This window comes from Mobula hypostoma, chromosome 10 (assembly GCF_963921235.1).
Source record: "Mobula hypostoma chromosome 10, sMobHyp1.1, whole genome shotgun sequence".
In the NCBI taxonomy this organism is placed as follows: Eukaryota; Metazoa; Chordata; class Chondrichthyes; order Myliobatiformes; family Myliobatidae; genus Mobula; species Mobula hypostoma.
Genome location: NC_086106.1, coordinates 3231998 through 3247012, shown reverse-complemented (window position 1 = coordinate 3247012; position 15015 = coordinate 3231998). Strand labels below are relative to the sequence as shown.

The window sequence follows — 15015 nt, the reverse complement described above, 5'->3', positions numbered from 1 at the left end:
GTAATAACTGTTCCTGAACCTGGTGGTGTGGGTCCTGAGGCTCCTGTACATTCTGCCTGATGGCAGCAGTGAGAAGAGAGCATGTCCTGAGTGGTGGGGGTCCCTGTTGATGGATCATGTAGTTGTGCTCAATGGTTTGGAGAGCTGTACCCGTGATAGACGAGGCTGTATACATTACTTTGGTAGGATAGTCCTTTCAAAGGCATTGGTGTTTCCATACCAGTCAATGTACTCTCCACCACACATCTATAGAAGTTTGTCAAAGTTTTAGATGTCATGCCGAATACACATAAGCAAACATAAACAAGAAACACTTACGCAAGTTGTGAGAGAAAATTAAATTTATTCTGAGGTAGTGTTGGGGCTTCTGAGGTTGGTTCAAGAATGCGATGACGGTGGGGGAGAACAGCTGTTTTTAAACCTTGAGGTGAGGGTCTTCAGGCTCCTGTACCTCCTGCCATTGAGAAGAGGGTATGGTCAGGGGTTGATGTCACCATTGAGGAGAGATTATGGCCCAGATGGAGATGTTACCATCGAGAAGAGGGTATGGTCCAGATGGAGATATTACCATTGAGAAGAGATTATGGCCCAGATGGAGATGTTACCATCGAGAAGAGGGTATGGTCCAGATTGAGATGTTACCATTGAGAAGAGGGTATGGTCCAGATTGAGAAGTTACCGTTGAGAAGAGGGTATGGTCCAGATTGAGATGTTACCGTTGAGAAGAGGGTATGGTCCAGATGGAGATGTTACCATTGAGAAGAGATTATGGCCCAGATGGAGATGTTACCATCGAGAAGAGGGTATGGTCCAGATTGAGATGTTACCGTTGAGAAGAGGGTATGGTCCAGATGGAGATGTTACCATTGAGAAGAGGGTATGGTCCAGATTGAGATGTTACCGTTGAGAAGAGGGTATGGTCCAGATGGAGATATTACCATTGAGAAGAGATTATGGCCCAGATGGAGATGTTACCATCGAGAAGAGGGTATGGTCCAGATTGAGATGTTACCATTGAGAAGAGGGTATGGTCCAGATTGAGAAGTTACCATTGAGAAGAGGGTATGGTCCAGATTGAGATGTTACCGTTGAGAATAGGGTATGGTCCAGATGGAGATGTTACCATTGAGAAGAGGGTATGGTCCAGATTGAGATGTTACCGTTGAGAAGAGGGTATGGTCCAGATTGAGATGTTACCGTTGAGAATAGGGTATGGTCCAGATGGAGATGTTACCATTGAGAAGAGGGTATGGTCCAGATTGAGATGTTACCGTTGAGAAGAGGGTATGGTCCAGATGGAGATGTTACCATTGAGAAGAGGGTATGGCCTGGATGGAGATGTTACCATTGAGAAGAGCGTATGATCCAGATGGAGATGTTACCATTGAGAAGAGGGTATGGCCCAGATGGAGATGTTACCATTGAGAAGAGGGTATGGCCTCGATGGAGATGTTACCATTGAGAAGAGGGTATGGTCTGGATGGAGATGTTACCATTGAGAAGAGGGTATGGCCTGGATAGTGGGGTTCCCTTAAAGATGAAAGCTGCACTCCTGCGATACCTGCTCTTGTGGATGCCAACAGCGGTGGATAAAGCTCGTTCGCAATCTTTTTTAATGCCATGGACCCTGACCATTGCCCAAGGGGTCCATGGGGCCCAGGTGGGGAACCCCTGCTCCAACAATATTAGCAATGTAACTGAAAGACGGTTTCAGTGGATACTTTTGTCCAACAATTGAATTGTCGGCAGATCCCAATGTCACAGAGATTAGAAAGCTGTGGGGCCTTTACAGAAATGTGTTTTTCAGTTCCTTGTGTATCCGAATGCATTCTTGAGTTTAGCGTACCCACTTTTGAGGTAACACGGCTATTGTGTCCTGTTTGATGTACAATGGCTGAATTCAGGTGTGTGCTTCACAAAGACGTGTGTCACTCCGACTGCTTCAGAGTTCAGTTTCTCTTTCCGTTTGTTCTTAGAGAACACAGAACGTTATGACACACGGAAAACTGAAATGCGGGCGTTAGATACTGGAAATCGGAATTGAAATCGAAGAAAACAGCAGATCAAGCAGTGTGTGTGTGTGGGGTGTGGGGTAGGAGGGGAGGGGGAAGGGTGTGTGTGTGTGTGTGTGTGTCTGTGTGTGTGTGTGTGTGTGTGTGTGTCTGTCTGTCTGTGTGTGTGTGTGTGTGTCTGTCTGTCTGTCTGTGTGTGTGTGTGTGTGTCTGTGTGTGTGTGTGTCTGTCTGTCTGTCTGTGTGTGTGTGTGAGTGTGTCTGTGTGTGTGTGTCTGTGTGTGTGTCTGTGTGTATGTGTGTGTGTCTGTGTGTGAGTGTGTGTGTGTGTCTGTGTCTGTGTGTATGTGTCTGTATGTGTCTGTGTGGGGGGGGGGTGGGCAATGGGGAGGAAGATAAAGAAGTGGTCAACATCCTTTGGGTTGGAGACACTTTCCCAGAGCAGGTTGGATGGTATTTGAAGGAAATTTCTGTGATCCTTCTGAAATGTAAAAGGCTCCTCACTGGAGTAGCAGCTTGACCTTCAAAAACCTGGCAGGAATCGGAATCAGAATTGGGTTTATTATCCCTGGCGTGTGCCGTGAAATGTGTCGTTCTCTGGCAGCAGTGCCGTGCATTACAATAATCTACAGTACTACTCTGTAAAAGTCTTAAACACCCGAACTATACTTATGTGCGTAAGACTTTTTCACCAGTACTGAGTGTATGTATATGAATATACATACATTTTTAAATACATATTATATATAAAATAATTAAGTAGTGAACAAAGAGAACTAAAATACTAAGGTAGTATTCACGGGTTCAATGCTTTGTTCTGAAGGCGGAGGGGAAAAAGCTGTTCCTGACATATAGAGTCTGTGTCTTCCTGCACCTCCTTTCTGACAGTAGCTTGTCCTGGGCGATGGGGGTCCATAATGACGGATGTCTCCTTTTGAGGCATCAATGCTTGATGGTGTCCTGGACACTGGGGAGGCTGGTGCCCATGATGGAGCTGGCTGAGTTTACAACTCTGCAGCTTTTTCCAGTCCTGTACGGTGATCCCTCCATAACAGACAGAGATGCAACCAGTCAGAATGCTCTCCACTGTACATCTGTAGAAATTTGCAAGTGTCTTTGGTGACCAAATCTCCTCAAAGTCCTAATGAAATATGGCCACTGTCGTGCCTTCTTCATAATTGTATCAATATGCTGGGCCCAGGATAGGTCTTTAGAAAAGTTCACACCCAGGAACTTGGAACTTACTTCAGTCTGTAGGCAAGGTTGGCATGAATTGGCGATCCCTAATTTCCACAGAGAATGGGGTGAGCCTCTGCCTTGGGCCATCTTGGTTTGGGTGGCTCCACAGTGTTTTGGGGGATGAAATTCAGGATTTAGACGCAGTGACAATGGTGCATTTTTAAGCCGAATGGTGTGTGGTGTGAAGGTGAATCTACAAACGGTGACATTAATTTGTACCTGCTGTCCTTGTTTGACCAAGTGAACAAGTTCAGGAGTTGGTGCTGTGAAACACAGAACGTAGAGCACTACGTCACAGCTCAGGCTCTGCAATGTTGTGCCAACTTTTGTAACCTGCTCGAAGATCAATCTAACCCTCCCCTTCTACATAGCCCTCTACTTTCTAATCATCCATGTACCTTCCTGTTTCTCAAATGTCCCTAATGTCTACCACCGTCCATGGCAGGGTGTTTCACACACTTACCACTTTCTGTGTTTGGAAGAAAAAACTTATTGTCTCCCTCTATACTTTCCTCCAATCGCCTTAAAATGATGCCCCCTTGTATTAGCCATTTGCACCCTGGGAAAAAGTCTCCGGCTTCCCACTCGATCAGAGTCAGAATCGGGTTTAATATCACCGGGATACCGTAGGTTGTGAAATTTGTTGTCAGGCAGCAGAAGTACACTGCAGTACATAATTTTTTAAAATGATAAATTACAGTGTGTATTGTGTGTGTATGTATATGTATATATATAATGTGTGTGTGTATATGTGTATTAGAAATTAAATAGGTAGTGCAAAGAGAGGAAAAAGTTCAAAGTAAATTTTGTTGTCAGAGTACATATATGTAATCATATACAACCCTGCGATGCATTTTCCTGTGGCCCTACTCGATAAATCTATAGAATAGTAGCTATAACAGGGCCAATGAAAGATCAACCAGAGTGCAGGTGACAACAAACTGTTCACGTGCAATAAATAATGAGAACACGAGATAACGAGTCCTTAATGTGCAATGATAGTGAGGAAGTATTCGTGGGTTCAATGACCGTTTAGAGATCTGATGGCTGAGGGGAGGAAGCTGTTCCTGAATTGTTGAGTATGATCTCTGCCTCTTATCATCTTAGTCATAGTCATAGTCATAGTCATAGTCATACCTTATTGGTCCCGGGGGAAATTGGTTTTCGTTACAGTTGCACCATAAATAATAAATAGTAATAGAACCATAAATAGTTAAATAGTAATATGTAAATTATGCCAGTAAATTATGAAATAAGTCCAGGATCAGCCTATTGGCTCTGGGTGTCTGACCCTCCAAGGGAGGAGTTGTAAAGTTTGATGGCCACAGGCAGGAATGACTTCCTATGACGCTTTGTGTTGCATCTCGGTGGAATGAGTCTCTGGCTGAATGTACTCCTGTGCCCACCCAGTACATTATGTAGTGGATGGGAGACATTGTCCAAGATGGCATGTACACCTCTACGAAGTTGCCTGTCATCCTCCTTCATCCTAGAGAGAACAGCCCTAGCTCGCTCAATCTTTCCTCAAAGCCTAGGTGAATTCCTGCACTACAGAAGTAGATTGCCGTGACCCCAGTCTGTCCCACAGGTCACAGGTTTGGGAGATGCTGCTTCGAGTAGCCATACAGAATTTTGTAGGTGCTGTCTCGTTGTGTAGGGTGGTGGGTACGATGCTAATCAAAAACTGCTCTGAGCTGGGGGGTGCTCAGCTTCTTGAGCATCTGTCTATGCAAGTGTCAGTAATTGCGAGGTTTCATGATAGATCTTTATTAAATTGATTGAATTCTTGAAGTATCCTTAAGCCATGAGGTTGGAGAGTTTTGTGGGTTTTTGCTGAGATTGTTTTTGTTTTCAGTATGGTGTTTGTTTAATTGTAGCTGTTTTTGTTTCATTCGTTTATTATGTGCTGTGTCGTGTGATGTGGGCGATCACGGTCTTTGACCATGATAGTTCTTGGCAAATTTTTCTACAGAAATGGTTTGCCATCGCTTTCTTCTGGGCAGTGTCTTTACAAGACGGGTGACCCTCAGCCATTATCGATACTCTTCAGAGATTGTCTGCCTGGTGTCAGTGGTCACATAACCAGGACTTGTGATCTGCACCGGCTGCTCGTACGACCATCCACCACCTGTCCCCATAGCTTCACGTGACCCTGATTGGGAGGCTAAGCAGGTGCTACACCTTGCCCAAGGGTGACCTGCAGGCTAGCGGAGGGAAGGAGCACCTCACACCTCCATCGGTAGAGACGTATCTCCATCCTAATTTTTGATTACCTTTTTCAAAGTTGAATTTGTTGTCATATTTCATTAGGAATTTGAGGAGCTTTGGTATGTCACCAAAGACTAGTAAGTTTCTATAGATGTACCACAGAGAGCATTGGGATTGGTTGCAGTCAGAAACTCTTCATCAGGACTGGAAAGGAAGTGGGAGGAAGGCAGAATAAGAAGATGGGGGAGGGCGAGGAGCACAAGCTGGTAGGTGAAAGGTGTGACCAGGTGAGGGGAAAGGTGGGTGGGTGGGGCAGGGGGGATGAAATAACATGCTGGGAGGTGGAAGAGGTAAAGGGCTGATGAAGAAGGAATCTAATAGGAGAGGAAGAGAAGGAGGAGATCCAGAGGGAAGTGTTGGGCAGGTGAGCAGAGGAAGGATGAGAGGATAACCAAAATTAAGAACGGAAAAAGAGAGAGGGAGGGGAGAAATTTCGTGATGGTACGAGAAATCAGTGTTCATACTATCAGGTTGGAGTCTATTCAGGCAGAAATTGAGGTGTTGCTCCTCCATCCTGAGTTTGGCCTCATCGTGGCAGTAGAGGAAGCCATGTCAGACATTTCAGGCAGGGAGCTGATAGCTGGATGTGGTAAAGGGCTGAAGAAGAAAGAATCTAACTGGAGAGGATGGAGGATTGCGGAAGAAAGGAAGAGCGGGGGAGTGTTGTCAACATCTCCAAATATCTATCTTGGGCCAAAGAAGGGATTCCTAACACAACTGGAGTTTGAGGAGATTGGGTCCTAATGTCACCAAAGACTAGCAAACAGATGTACGTTAGAGAGCATCCTGACTGGTCACTTCACCATCTGCTGCAGAGGGTTGTAATCTCAGCCAGCTCCATCATGGGCACCAGCCTCCCCACCATCAAGGACATCTTCAATAGGCAATGCCTCAAGAAGGCAGCATCCATCATTGAGGACCTCCATCCTCCAGGACGTGACCGCTTTTCATTCCTACCATCAAAGAGGAGGTACAGGAGCCTGAAGACACACACGAAACATTTTAGGAACATCAGATTTACGAATGATCCATGAACACTGCCTCACTATTTTGGTCTCTTTTTACACTAATTTATATTTTAAATAGTCTTTATTGTAACTTACAGAAGTTTTTTTGATGTCTTGCACTGTACTGCAGCGTAAAGCAACAGATTGCAGGACCTATGTCAGTGATAGTAAACTTGACTCTGATCCTCACCAGAGGGAAGTGATTGACAGGTGAGGAGAAGGGGTGGGTCAGGGGAGGAGCCAGACAGATGTGATTGACAGGTGAGGAGAAGGGGTGGGTGGAGGAGGAGTCAGAGGGATGTGATTGGCAGGGGAGGAGAAGGGGTGGGTGGGGGAGGAGCCAGAAGGATGTGATTGGAGGGGAGGAGAAGGGGTGGGTGGAGGAGGAGTCAGAGGGATGTGATTGGCAGGTGAGGAGAAGGGGTGGGTGGAGGAGGAGCCAGAGGGATGTGATTGGCAGGGGAGGAGAAGGGGTGGGTGGGGGAGGAGCCAGACAGATGTGATTGACAGGTGAGGAGAAGGGGTGGGTCAGGGGAGGAGTCAGAGGGATGTGATTGGCAGGTGAGGAGAAGGGGTGGGTCAGGGGAGGAGTCAGAGGGATGTGATTGGCAGGTGAGGAGAAGGGGTGGGTGGAGGAGGAGCCAGAGGGATGTGATTGGCAGGGGAGGAGAAGGGGTGGGTGGGGGAGGAGCCAGAAGGATGTGATTGGCAGGGGAGGAGAAGGGGTGGGTGGAGGAGGAGTCAGAGGGATGTGATTGGCAGGTGAGGAGAAGGGGTGGGTCAGGGGAGGAGTCAGAGGGATGTGATTGGCAGGTGAGGAGAAGGGGTGGGTGGAGGAGGAGCCAGAGGGATGTGATTGGCAGGGGAGGAGAAGGGGTGGGTGGGGGAGGAGCCAGAGGGATGTGATTGGCAGGTGAGGAGAAGGGGTGGGTGGGGGAGAGACAGAATGGGGAATAGTTACAGAGAGAAGGCTGAGGGGGGAGAACTTACTGAAAGCTGGAGAAATTGATATTCATGCCATTAGATTGCAGTGTATCTTGTGTTTAGGAGCACAATGGATTCCAGTTGATTGAGACACATTGGGACCAGTGCATTTTGGCTGAACTAAGTATCTGCCCCAACGAGCCAGGTTTCATGAAAATAATTTAAAAATTGTAAAGAAGAGAAACTGAGTAATGAATTGTGTATTTAAATGAAATACAAATCAGAACACTATCAAAGTTACTGCAGTACTATAAAATTTTGTCAGTGGGTGCCATCCCGAATCCAGGGTTGGCAGCTATGCACCTCCATGTTCCTTGATCTTGCAACAGCACCGAGTACAGCCTCTCCTCCAGTTTGTCCTCACTGGCTGCCTTGGCACCGCCCGCCACCGCCCCTGCCAAACTCAAGCCCCAGGCCATGTCGGCCTCCAGCCGCGGCCGCTTCTTCTAGCTCGGCCCTTCCTTAGGCGGAGGCCTTGGGCAGGTCCAGGCACACCGTGCAGCACCCAAGTTCATCATGTCTCTTCTAACTAGGTGCATAGTATACGATTTGTAGACACGTGGTGAGGCTTTAATCTCTTCCACGGAAGATGGCCGTTGGCTCACAAGGAACTCATCCGCCCTTTATCAGGTTTTGTTTTTTCAGTCCTGCTGGGCGTCCTCACACCCTCCTCACCAGACTAAGTCCGGTGGGAGCCAGCCAAGTCACCGACCATTCGACTAATAAAATTGTGTATTAGTTCCTAATAGTTATGGACAGAGGAATTCATTCAGCGAACAAAATCAGTGCAGACACCCAATACAGATAATGGACTGCCTTCATACAATGCTTTCAATGATTGCATCCTCCAACTTTTCATCTTCATTGATTATCATTCAAGATGATTATCGATACCTTCAAATTCTTTGTAGTTCTTAGGTTATTGAAGTAGTGAAATTGTTTCGTTTTCACTCCCGGTCGTTTCTGTCAGCTCCAAGCGTGAATGCTTGAAATCGCAGTGACCAAAACAGTTGAGAATTGTCTTCCTGCTTACTCCTGGCCATCTATCATGGACAAAAAACATTGCTTTTTGAGCACAAACACACACAACTGGTGCTATTTAAAATCGGTCCATTCTGGACTTATTTCCTGGCATAATTTACATATTACTATTTAACTATTTATGGTTTATTACTATTTATTATTTATGGTGCAACTGTAGCGAAAACCAGTTTCTCCCGGGATCAATAAAGTATGACTATGACTAAGCATGATGTAGTGACTAATGGTCACACAAAGATATACAACTGACGCTAGTTAAAACCTGTTCAGCAAAAATCTCCTGTCCCAATCAAGCAGCATACTGTCCCAACCATACAAAGGAATCCTGGCTATTTTCTCGATCTGTTTTGATTCTTTCAGAGTTGTTCCAAATAAACTGCTGCCCTGATTAACTGATGGCCCAATAAACTGGAATTTGTTCCGATTAGCTGTTGTTGCTGGTTGCTGCCAGGAGGGGGCCCTGTTGCTGCGTTTCACCGGATTGGTTCTGTTTGGGAATCTAACAGGCCCTCAGCAAACAGAAAGAGAAACTTGTATCGTGCCATTGTAAGGCAGTTAAGAAATTTCTTCACTCAACAAGGGGTGAAAATCAGGAATCTGTTGCCTGCTAGGTAAACGAGAGGAGAAACCTCTCACCATATTTTGAGCTATAAAGTGGAAATTCACACACAATTCATCTTTAGTTGTCATGGACAGAATGGGCCCAATGGCCTCTGCAAAGAATGTGACGGGTTGTAACCCACAGGAACGTGGAGCCCAAGCGAGAGAGTGAGCTTCACACACAGTCCATCTTTGGCTGATGTGAAGGATCCTGCGCAAGGTTTTAGGGTGGTTAAGATGGCATATGGTCATGGTGATGGCATATTGTCACTGTGAGCGCTGGCGTTGACTCAGCCCAGGAGCAGAGGAATGGTGGACCCTGTGGGCACTGGCGTTGACTCAGCCCAGGAGCGGAGGAATGGTGGACCCTGTGAGCGCTGGCATTGACTCAGCCCAGGAACAGAGGAATGGTGGACCCTGTGAGCGCTGGCATTGACTCAGCCCAGGAACAGAGGAATGGTGGACCCTGTGGGCACTGGCGTTGACTCAGCCCAGGAGCAGAGGAATGGTGGACCCTGTGAGCGCTGGCGTTGACTCAGCCCAGGAGCAGAGGAATGGTGGATCCTGTGAGCGCTGGCGTTGACTCAGCCCAGGAACAGAGGAATGGTGGACCCTGTGGGCACTGGCGTTGACTCAGCCCAGGAACAGAGGAATGGTGGACCCTGTGAGCGCTGGCGTTGACTCAGCCCAGGAACAGAGGAATGGTGGACCCTGTGAGCGCTGGCGTTGACTCACCCAGGAACAGAGGAATGGTGGACCCTGTGAGCGCTGGCGTTGACTCAGCCCAGGAACAGAGGAATGGTGGACCCTGTGAGCGCTGGCGTTGACTCAGCCCAGGAGCGGAGTTAGGACAGACTCCCCATGAAGAGACAGAAACAAGAAGTTAGACATAGGAATAGGAACAGAGGCACGACTGAAAGACACCGTGAGACAAATCATTCTCCACAAACACAAAGGACTCAGCCCAGTACTATACGAGAGTCCCCTTTAAATAATCGTAGACTGTGGAAAACCCACGCCAGTCACAATTAACTTGACAAGATTAAACAGAAAGCACAGGGCTCAACAACTCTCATTAAGACCACGATTAGTACATACAGGTGCTCAAGAAACGTGGAACCCCAGTGGTCTATGGCTTGCCACAAGGGCCTGCAGGGCTCGTGACACATATGCTCACTGGTCAGGAGGTTGAGTTCAAGAGCCGAGAGGTAATGTTGCAGCTCTAAAAAACCCTGGTTAGACCACACTTGGGAGTATTGTGTCCAGTTCTGGTTGGCTCCCTATAGGAAGGATGCAGAAGCTTTAGAGAGGGTGCAGAGGAGATTTGCCAGGATGCTGCCGCCTGGATTACAGATCATGTCTTATGGAGAGAGATTGAGCGAATGAGGAATTTTCTCCTTGGAGTGAAGGAAGGTGAGAGTAAATTTGATAGAGGTATATAAGATAATAAGAGGCTAGATCAGAGACTTTTCCCCAAGTCAGAAATGACTAATACAAGGGACCATAACGAAGGCGATTGGAGGAAAGTACAAGGGGGATGTCAGAGCTAAGCTCTCTACAAAGTGAGTAGTGGCACTTGAAACAACTTGCCAGGGGTGGTGTTAGAGGCTGATACATTAGGGGTATTTAATAAACTCTTAAATACACACATGGATGATTGAAAATGATGTGCTGTGTAAGAGGGAAGCCTTAGACTGTTCTTGGTTATAAGGTCAACACAACATTGTGGGCTGAAAGGCCTGTACTGTGCTATAATGTTTTATGTTCTAGAGTACTGTGCGAAAGTCTTAGGCCCCCTAGATTTTTTTGTATGGTTTCAGAGGGTATGGCCTCCACAGAGCCCCGATCTCAACATTATCAAGGCTGTCTGGAGAGACAGAAGCTGGTGAGACAGCAAAAGTCGGCAGAAGATCTGTGGCTAGTTTTCCAAGATGCTTGGAACAACCTAGCAACGAACTTTCTTATAAAACTGCACGACAGGGTACCTAAGAGAATTGATGCAGCTTTAAAGGGTGGTCACACCAAATACTGATGTAATTTAGTTTTATACATTTACTGCTCTTTATAGCATTTTTTGATATTTAGAAACTTTTATATTTCATTATTTTTGAAAGCATCTTCACTTGTACAGAAATTTTTTTCTTGTGCCCAAGACTTTTGCACGGTACTGTATGAACAGGACGGACCCAATGGCCTCCACCACCTGTCATGTAAATTTACATTCCATGAGCTTTCTGTCCTTTTGCAGATGACAGCGTGTCGGCCGCCAGCAGCCTGGACGTTGGCGACCGCATCTCTTACCTGGAGCAGAGGATGCAGCTGCAGGACGATGAAATCCAGGTTCTGAAGGCAGCGCTGGCGGACGTCGTCCGGCGCCTGACCTTCGCCGAGGAGCAGCACTCCCTGCTGAGTAAACGGGCGCCCAGCAGAGGTAGGTCGAAGGGTAGGGTGTGCGGGATCATTTGACGTGATCTGAAAGGACAAGCGGGACCTGGGTTTAATAGCTCCCACAACTCGCCAGCCCCTCTGCAGCGTCAGTCGTGCAGTCGTAGAGCTGATTTGGCTTATTTGGAGGACATTTGGCCCATCAACTCTACCTGGCCCACCAGAACAACAACACCGGTCCCATTCTCCAATTTGACCCCACAGCCTAGCAAATTACTGTCTCGCGCACCCATCCACTCCTCTTTTGAAGATGCTTAGAGTTCTAGAGCACAAAGCACAGAAACAGGCCCTTCAGTCCATCAAAGTCATGCCAAACAATTCTACCCAGTTCCATCAACCTGCACGGGGACCATAACCCTCCATAACCCTCCAAACTTCTCTTAACTATTGAAATCAAACCCACATCCATCACTTGTGCTGACGGCTTGTTCCACACTCTCAAAATTCTCTGAGTGAAGACGTTCTCCTTAAACATTTCACCTTTTCCTGCACCATACTTCTAAAATTTCCCCTGTACTCTGTCAATTTTATTGATATCTTTGCTGTTGGTAGGTGACCCGAAGTGCGCACTAATTTATACAACCGCCATCTCATACGGTGCGGTATGCGTGGCACGGTGTCGTAGTGGTTAAGCGCAGCGCTTTACAGTACCAGCGACCCAGGTTCAATTCCCGCTGCTGCCTGTAAGGAGTTTGTACGTTCACCCTGTGTCCAGGTGCTCTGGTTTCCTCCCACAGTCCAAAGACGTACTGGTTAGTAGGTTAATTGGTCATTGTAAATTAGGCTAGGGTTAAATCAGGAATTACTAGGAGGCACGGCTCAAAGGGCCAGAAGGGCCTGTATCTTCATCGATAAATAAATACAACTTCTACATAAACATACATGTTCTATTTCTATCAGAGTTCCAGATTGTTAAAAGAACTTCATAATTAGCAGTTGCTAATTCATCTTTCTTTCTATCCACTGTACTCGAAGATATCTTTCCACTTCTGAAATATTTACGAGCTATTATTTTTGGTGTGGGCAACAGGGGCTTTTGATAAGTCTTTGGTGGTCTTTCCCTTTTCTTCCATAAACGTTCCCTCTTCTGTCCCCAGCTCGCCTCTTCATGCACGCTTTGCCCTCTAAGCCCAGCTTGAGTAACGGGACAGCAACACCTCCAAAAAGAAGCAATGTCGTACCTCAGTCGCCATCGTCGCCCCGGAAAGAGCCATCTCCCAAAAGGTATGAGGAGTCCTTGCTTTTGTTGTGCACTGTCGAGGCCCTCTGTTGGTCAGGGTCGACCATGGATGATGCGTCCTGGCTGTCTACGTGATACACAGGCCTCGGCAGTACAATACAGAGAGCAAACTGTTGCCCAAGTAGCGGGCTCCCCCGCTCCACCCATCTGATAAATCCAAAGGAATGGCAGAGACTGATACAATTTAGCACCAGCTCCATCACAGGAGTTGCCAGTCGGTGTCGAACTCAACGTAAGGACTCCAGCTCTGGATTTTTCCCTCAGGGTTTACTCCCGAAGCCTTTCCCATGGATGGGTGTTGCCACAAGGCAGCGGAGGTTTTGAGATCAGAGTTTCCCTTCTCCTAGATGAACTGCCAACCATGGCTGACGAGCCCATCTGCCCGAAGTGACTGGTTCTAAGGCATCAGTGAGCCACCTTTGCCCCTTCTCCTGAGAGTAAGAACTGTTCCACCGGGCGTAGTAGCTAAACCACATCTGAATGCCAGGAGTTGAACTTGGTTGTCAGAGGCTACTTGAGGAGTATGCCACTGGGAGCATTCGATTTCTTGCGGGCAAACTCAGTAAATCCAAGAACCATAATAGATCCACACCCAGCGGGGCAGACAACAGACAAATGCAAAAGACTGTAAATACAAAAGAAAGAAAGAAAGAATAATTATAAGAGTTAAGTACACTGAGTCTTTCAGAAGATTGTGAAATCTGTTGTGAATTAAGGCGATTTAAAAGTGCATTGCTTAAAGGGAAAGTACACGCTGCAGACTGCAGTGAGAGTAATTCAAAAGAGGTATATTTAGAAGTGTTGTAAGCATCCAGCAGAACATCGCCACAGTTCACCGGCACCATCGATAGCGTAGGAAATCAGTGTTTTTTTTTCTCAGGGCAGAATTGTGAAATGCCAGAGCAGGGGCTGCTAAGGTGAGCTGGGGAAAGTTTAAAAGAAGTGTATGAGGCAAGGTTTGTTTCTACTGGTGGTGGGGTGGCTGTCAGGGGAGGGGATGGAGTGAGATGCATTAACAACATTTAATAGCCATTTGGACAGACACGTGAACGGGCAGGGGTTGGAGACCTGGAGACCACATGCAGGCAGATGGGACTCGTTTAAATTTTAACACGAGAGATTCTGCAGAGGCTGGAAACCCAGGGCAACACATACAAAATGCTGGAGGAACTCGGTAAGTCAGGCAGCATCTAAGGAAATGAATGAACAGTTGACGTTTTGGGCCGAGACCCTTCATCAGGACTGAGAAGGAAGGGGGAGGACACCAGAATAAAAAGGTCGGGGGAGAGGACAGAGGAGAGCTAGAAGGTGATAGGTGGTGGGAAAGGTAAAGGGCTGGAGAGGAAGGAATCTGATCAGAGAGGAGAGAGGGAAGGAGCATCCCTACTAAACTCATCAACTTCATCCACTTTGCCTCCAACTTAGACTCTGCCTTCAAGCTTACCAGGTCCATTTCCGACACCTCCCTCCCCTTTCTCGATCTCTCTGTCTGTAACCCTGGAGACAGCTTATCCACCGATGTCTAGTGTAAGCTCACAGACTCTCACAGCTATCTGGGCTATACCTCGTCTCACCCTGTTACTTGTAAAAACTCCATCCCCTTCTCTCAATTCCTCCGTCTCCGCCACATCTGCTGTCAGGATGAGGCTTTTCATTCTAGTTACAGTTCGTATTTATTTTGTGACTGTATGTGATGCTGTAATTATACGTGCTGTGTGTGTGACTGTATATCATGTTTGTCACCTTGGCCCCAGAGGATTGATGTTTTGTTAGGCTGTATACTGTACACGTGTATGGTTGAATGACAATTAAACTTGAACTTATTCGGGACAGTAATCCTATCCCTACCTGTCTCACAATGTGCTGGTGTTGTTAATGAGGCTTTTATTCCCTATCCCCAAAGACTAGGTGGCCCCTGAAGCCGAGTGTGTGGTGAAGGCACTAGAGTCTCTGGAGATGTAGAAAGTGATCCTTATTTTCCAGGGTCTCTTCATTGACCTTTGTCGGGATGTGGTGTTACCCAGCAAGGGAAGATGAAAGTGGACCTTTTGTGTGTATTTGGTGCAAGGCCATTTTCTCCTAAGTTTCATTGTTGACGATGATTGGAGACAGGTCTTTGAACATGCTCATCTAAAGACATTGCCTAGGGATAATAACTGACTGAAGTTGGAGAGACCTTG

The 15015-nt window shown here is 46.9% G+C and overlaps 1 protein-coding gene across 4 annotated transcripts in view; it reads left to right on the top strand.

The window, feature by feature from the left end:
* The window catches only part of eml2 (EMAP like 2), a 172890-nt gene that overhangs the window by 60746 nt on the left and 97129 nt on the right, over positions 1 to 15015 (top strand). For all 4 annotated transcript variants that reach the window (XM_063059895.1, XM_063059894.1, XM_063059897.1 and 1 more), the window contains exons 2-3: positions 11399 to 11581; positions 12693 to 12819. In XM_063059895.1, coding sequence (XP_062915965.1) covers positions 11399 to 11581; positions 12693 to 12819 — 310 coding nt within the window. The remainder of the gene's footprint in view (positions 1 to 11398; positions 11582 to 12692; positions 12820 to 15015) is intronic.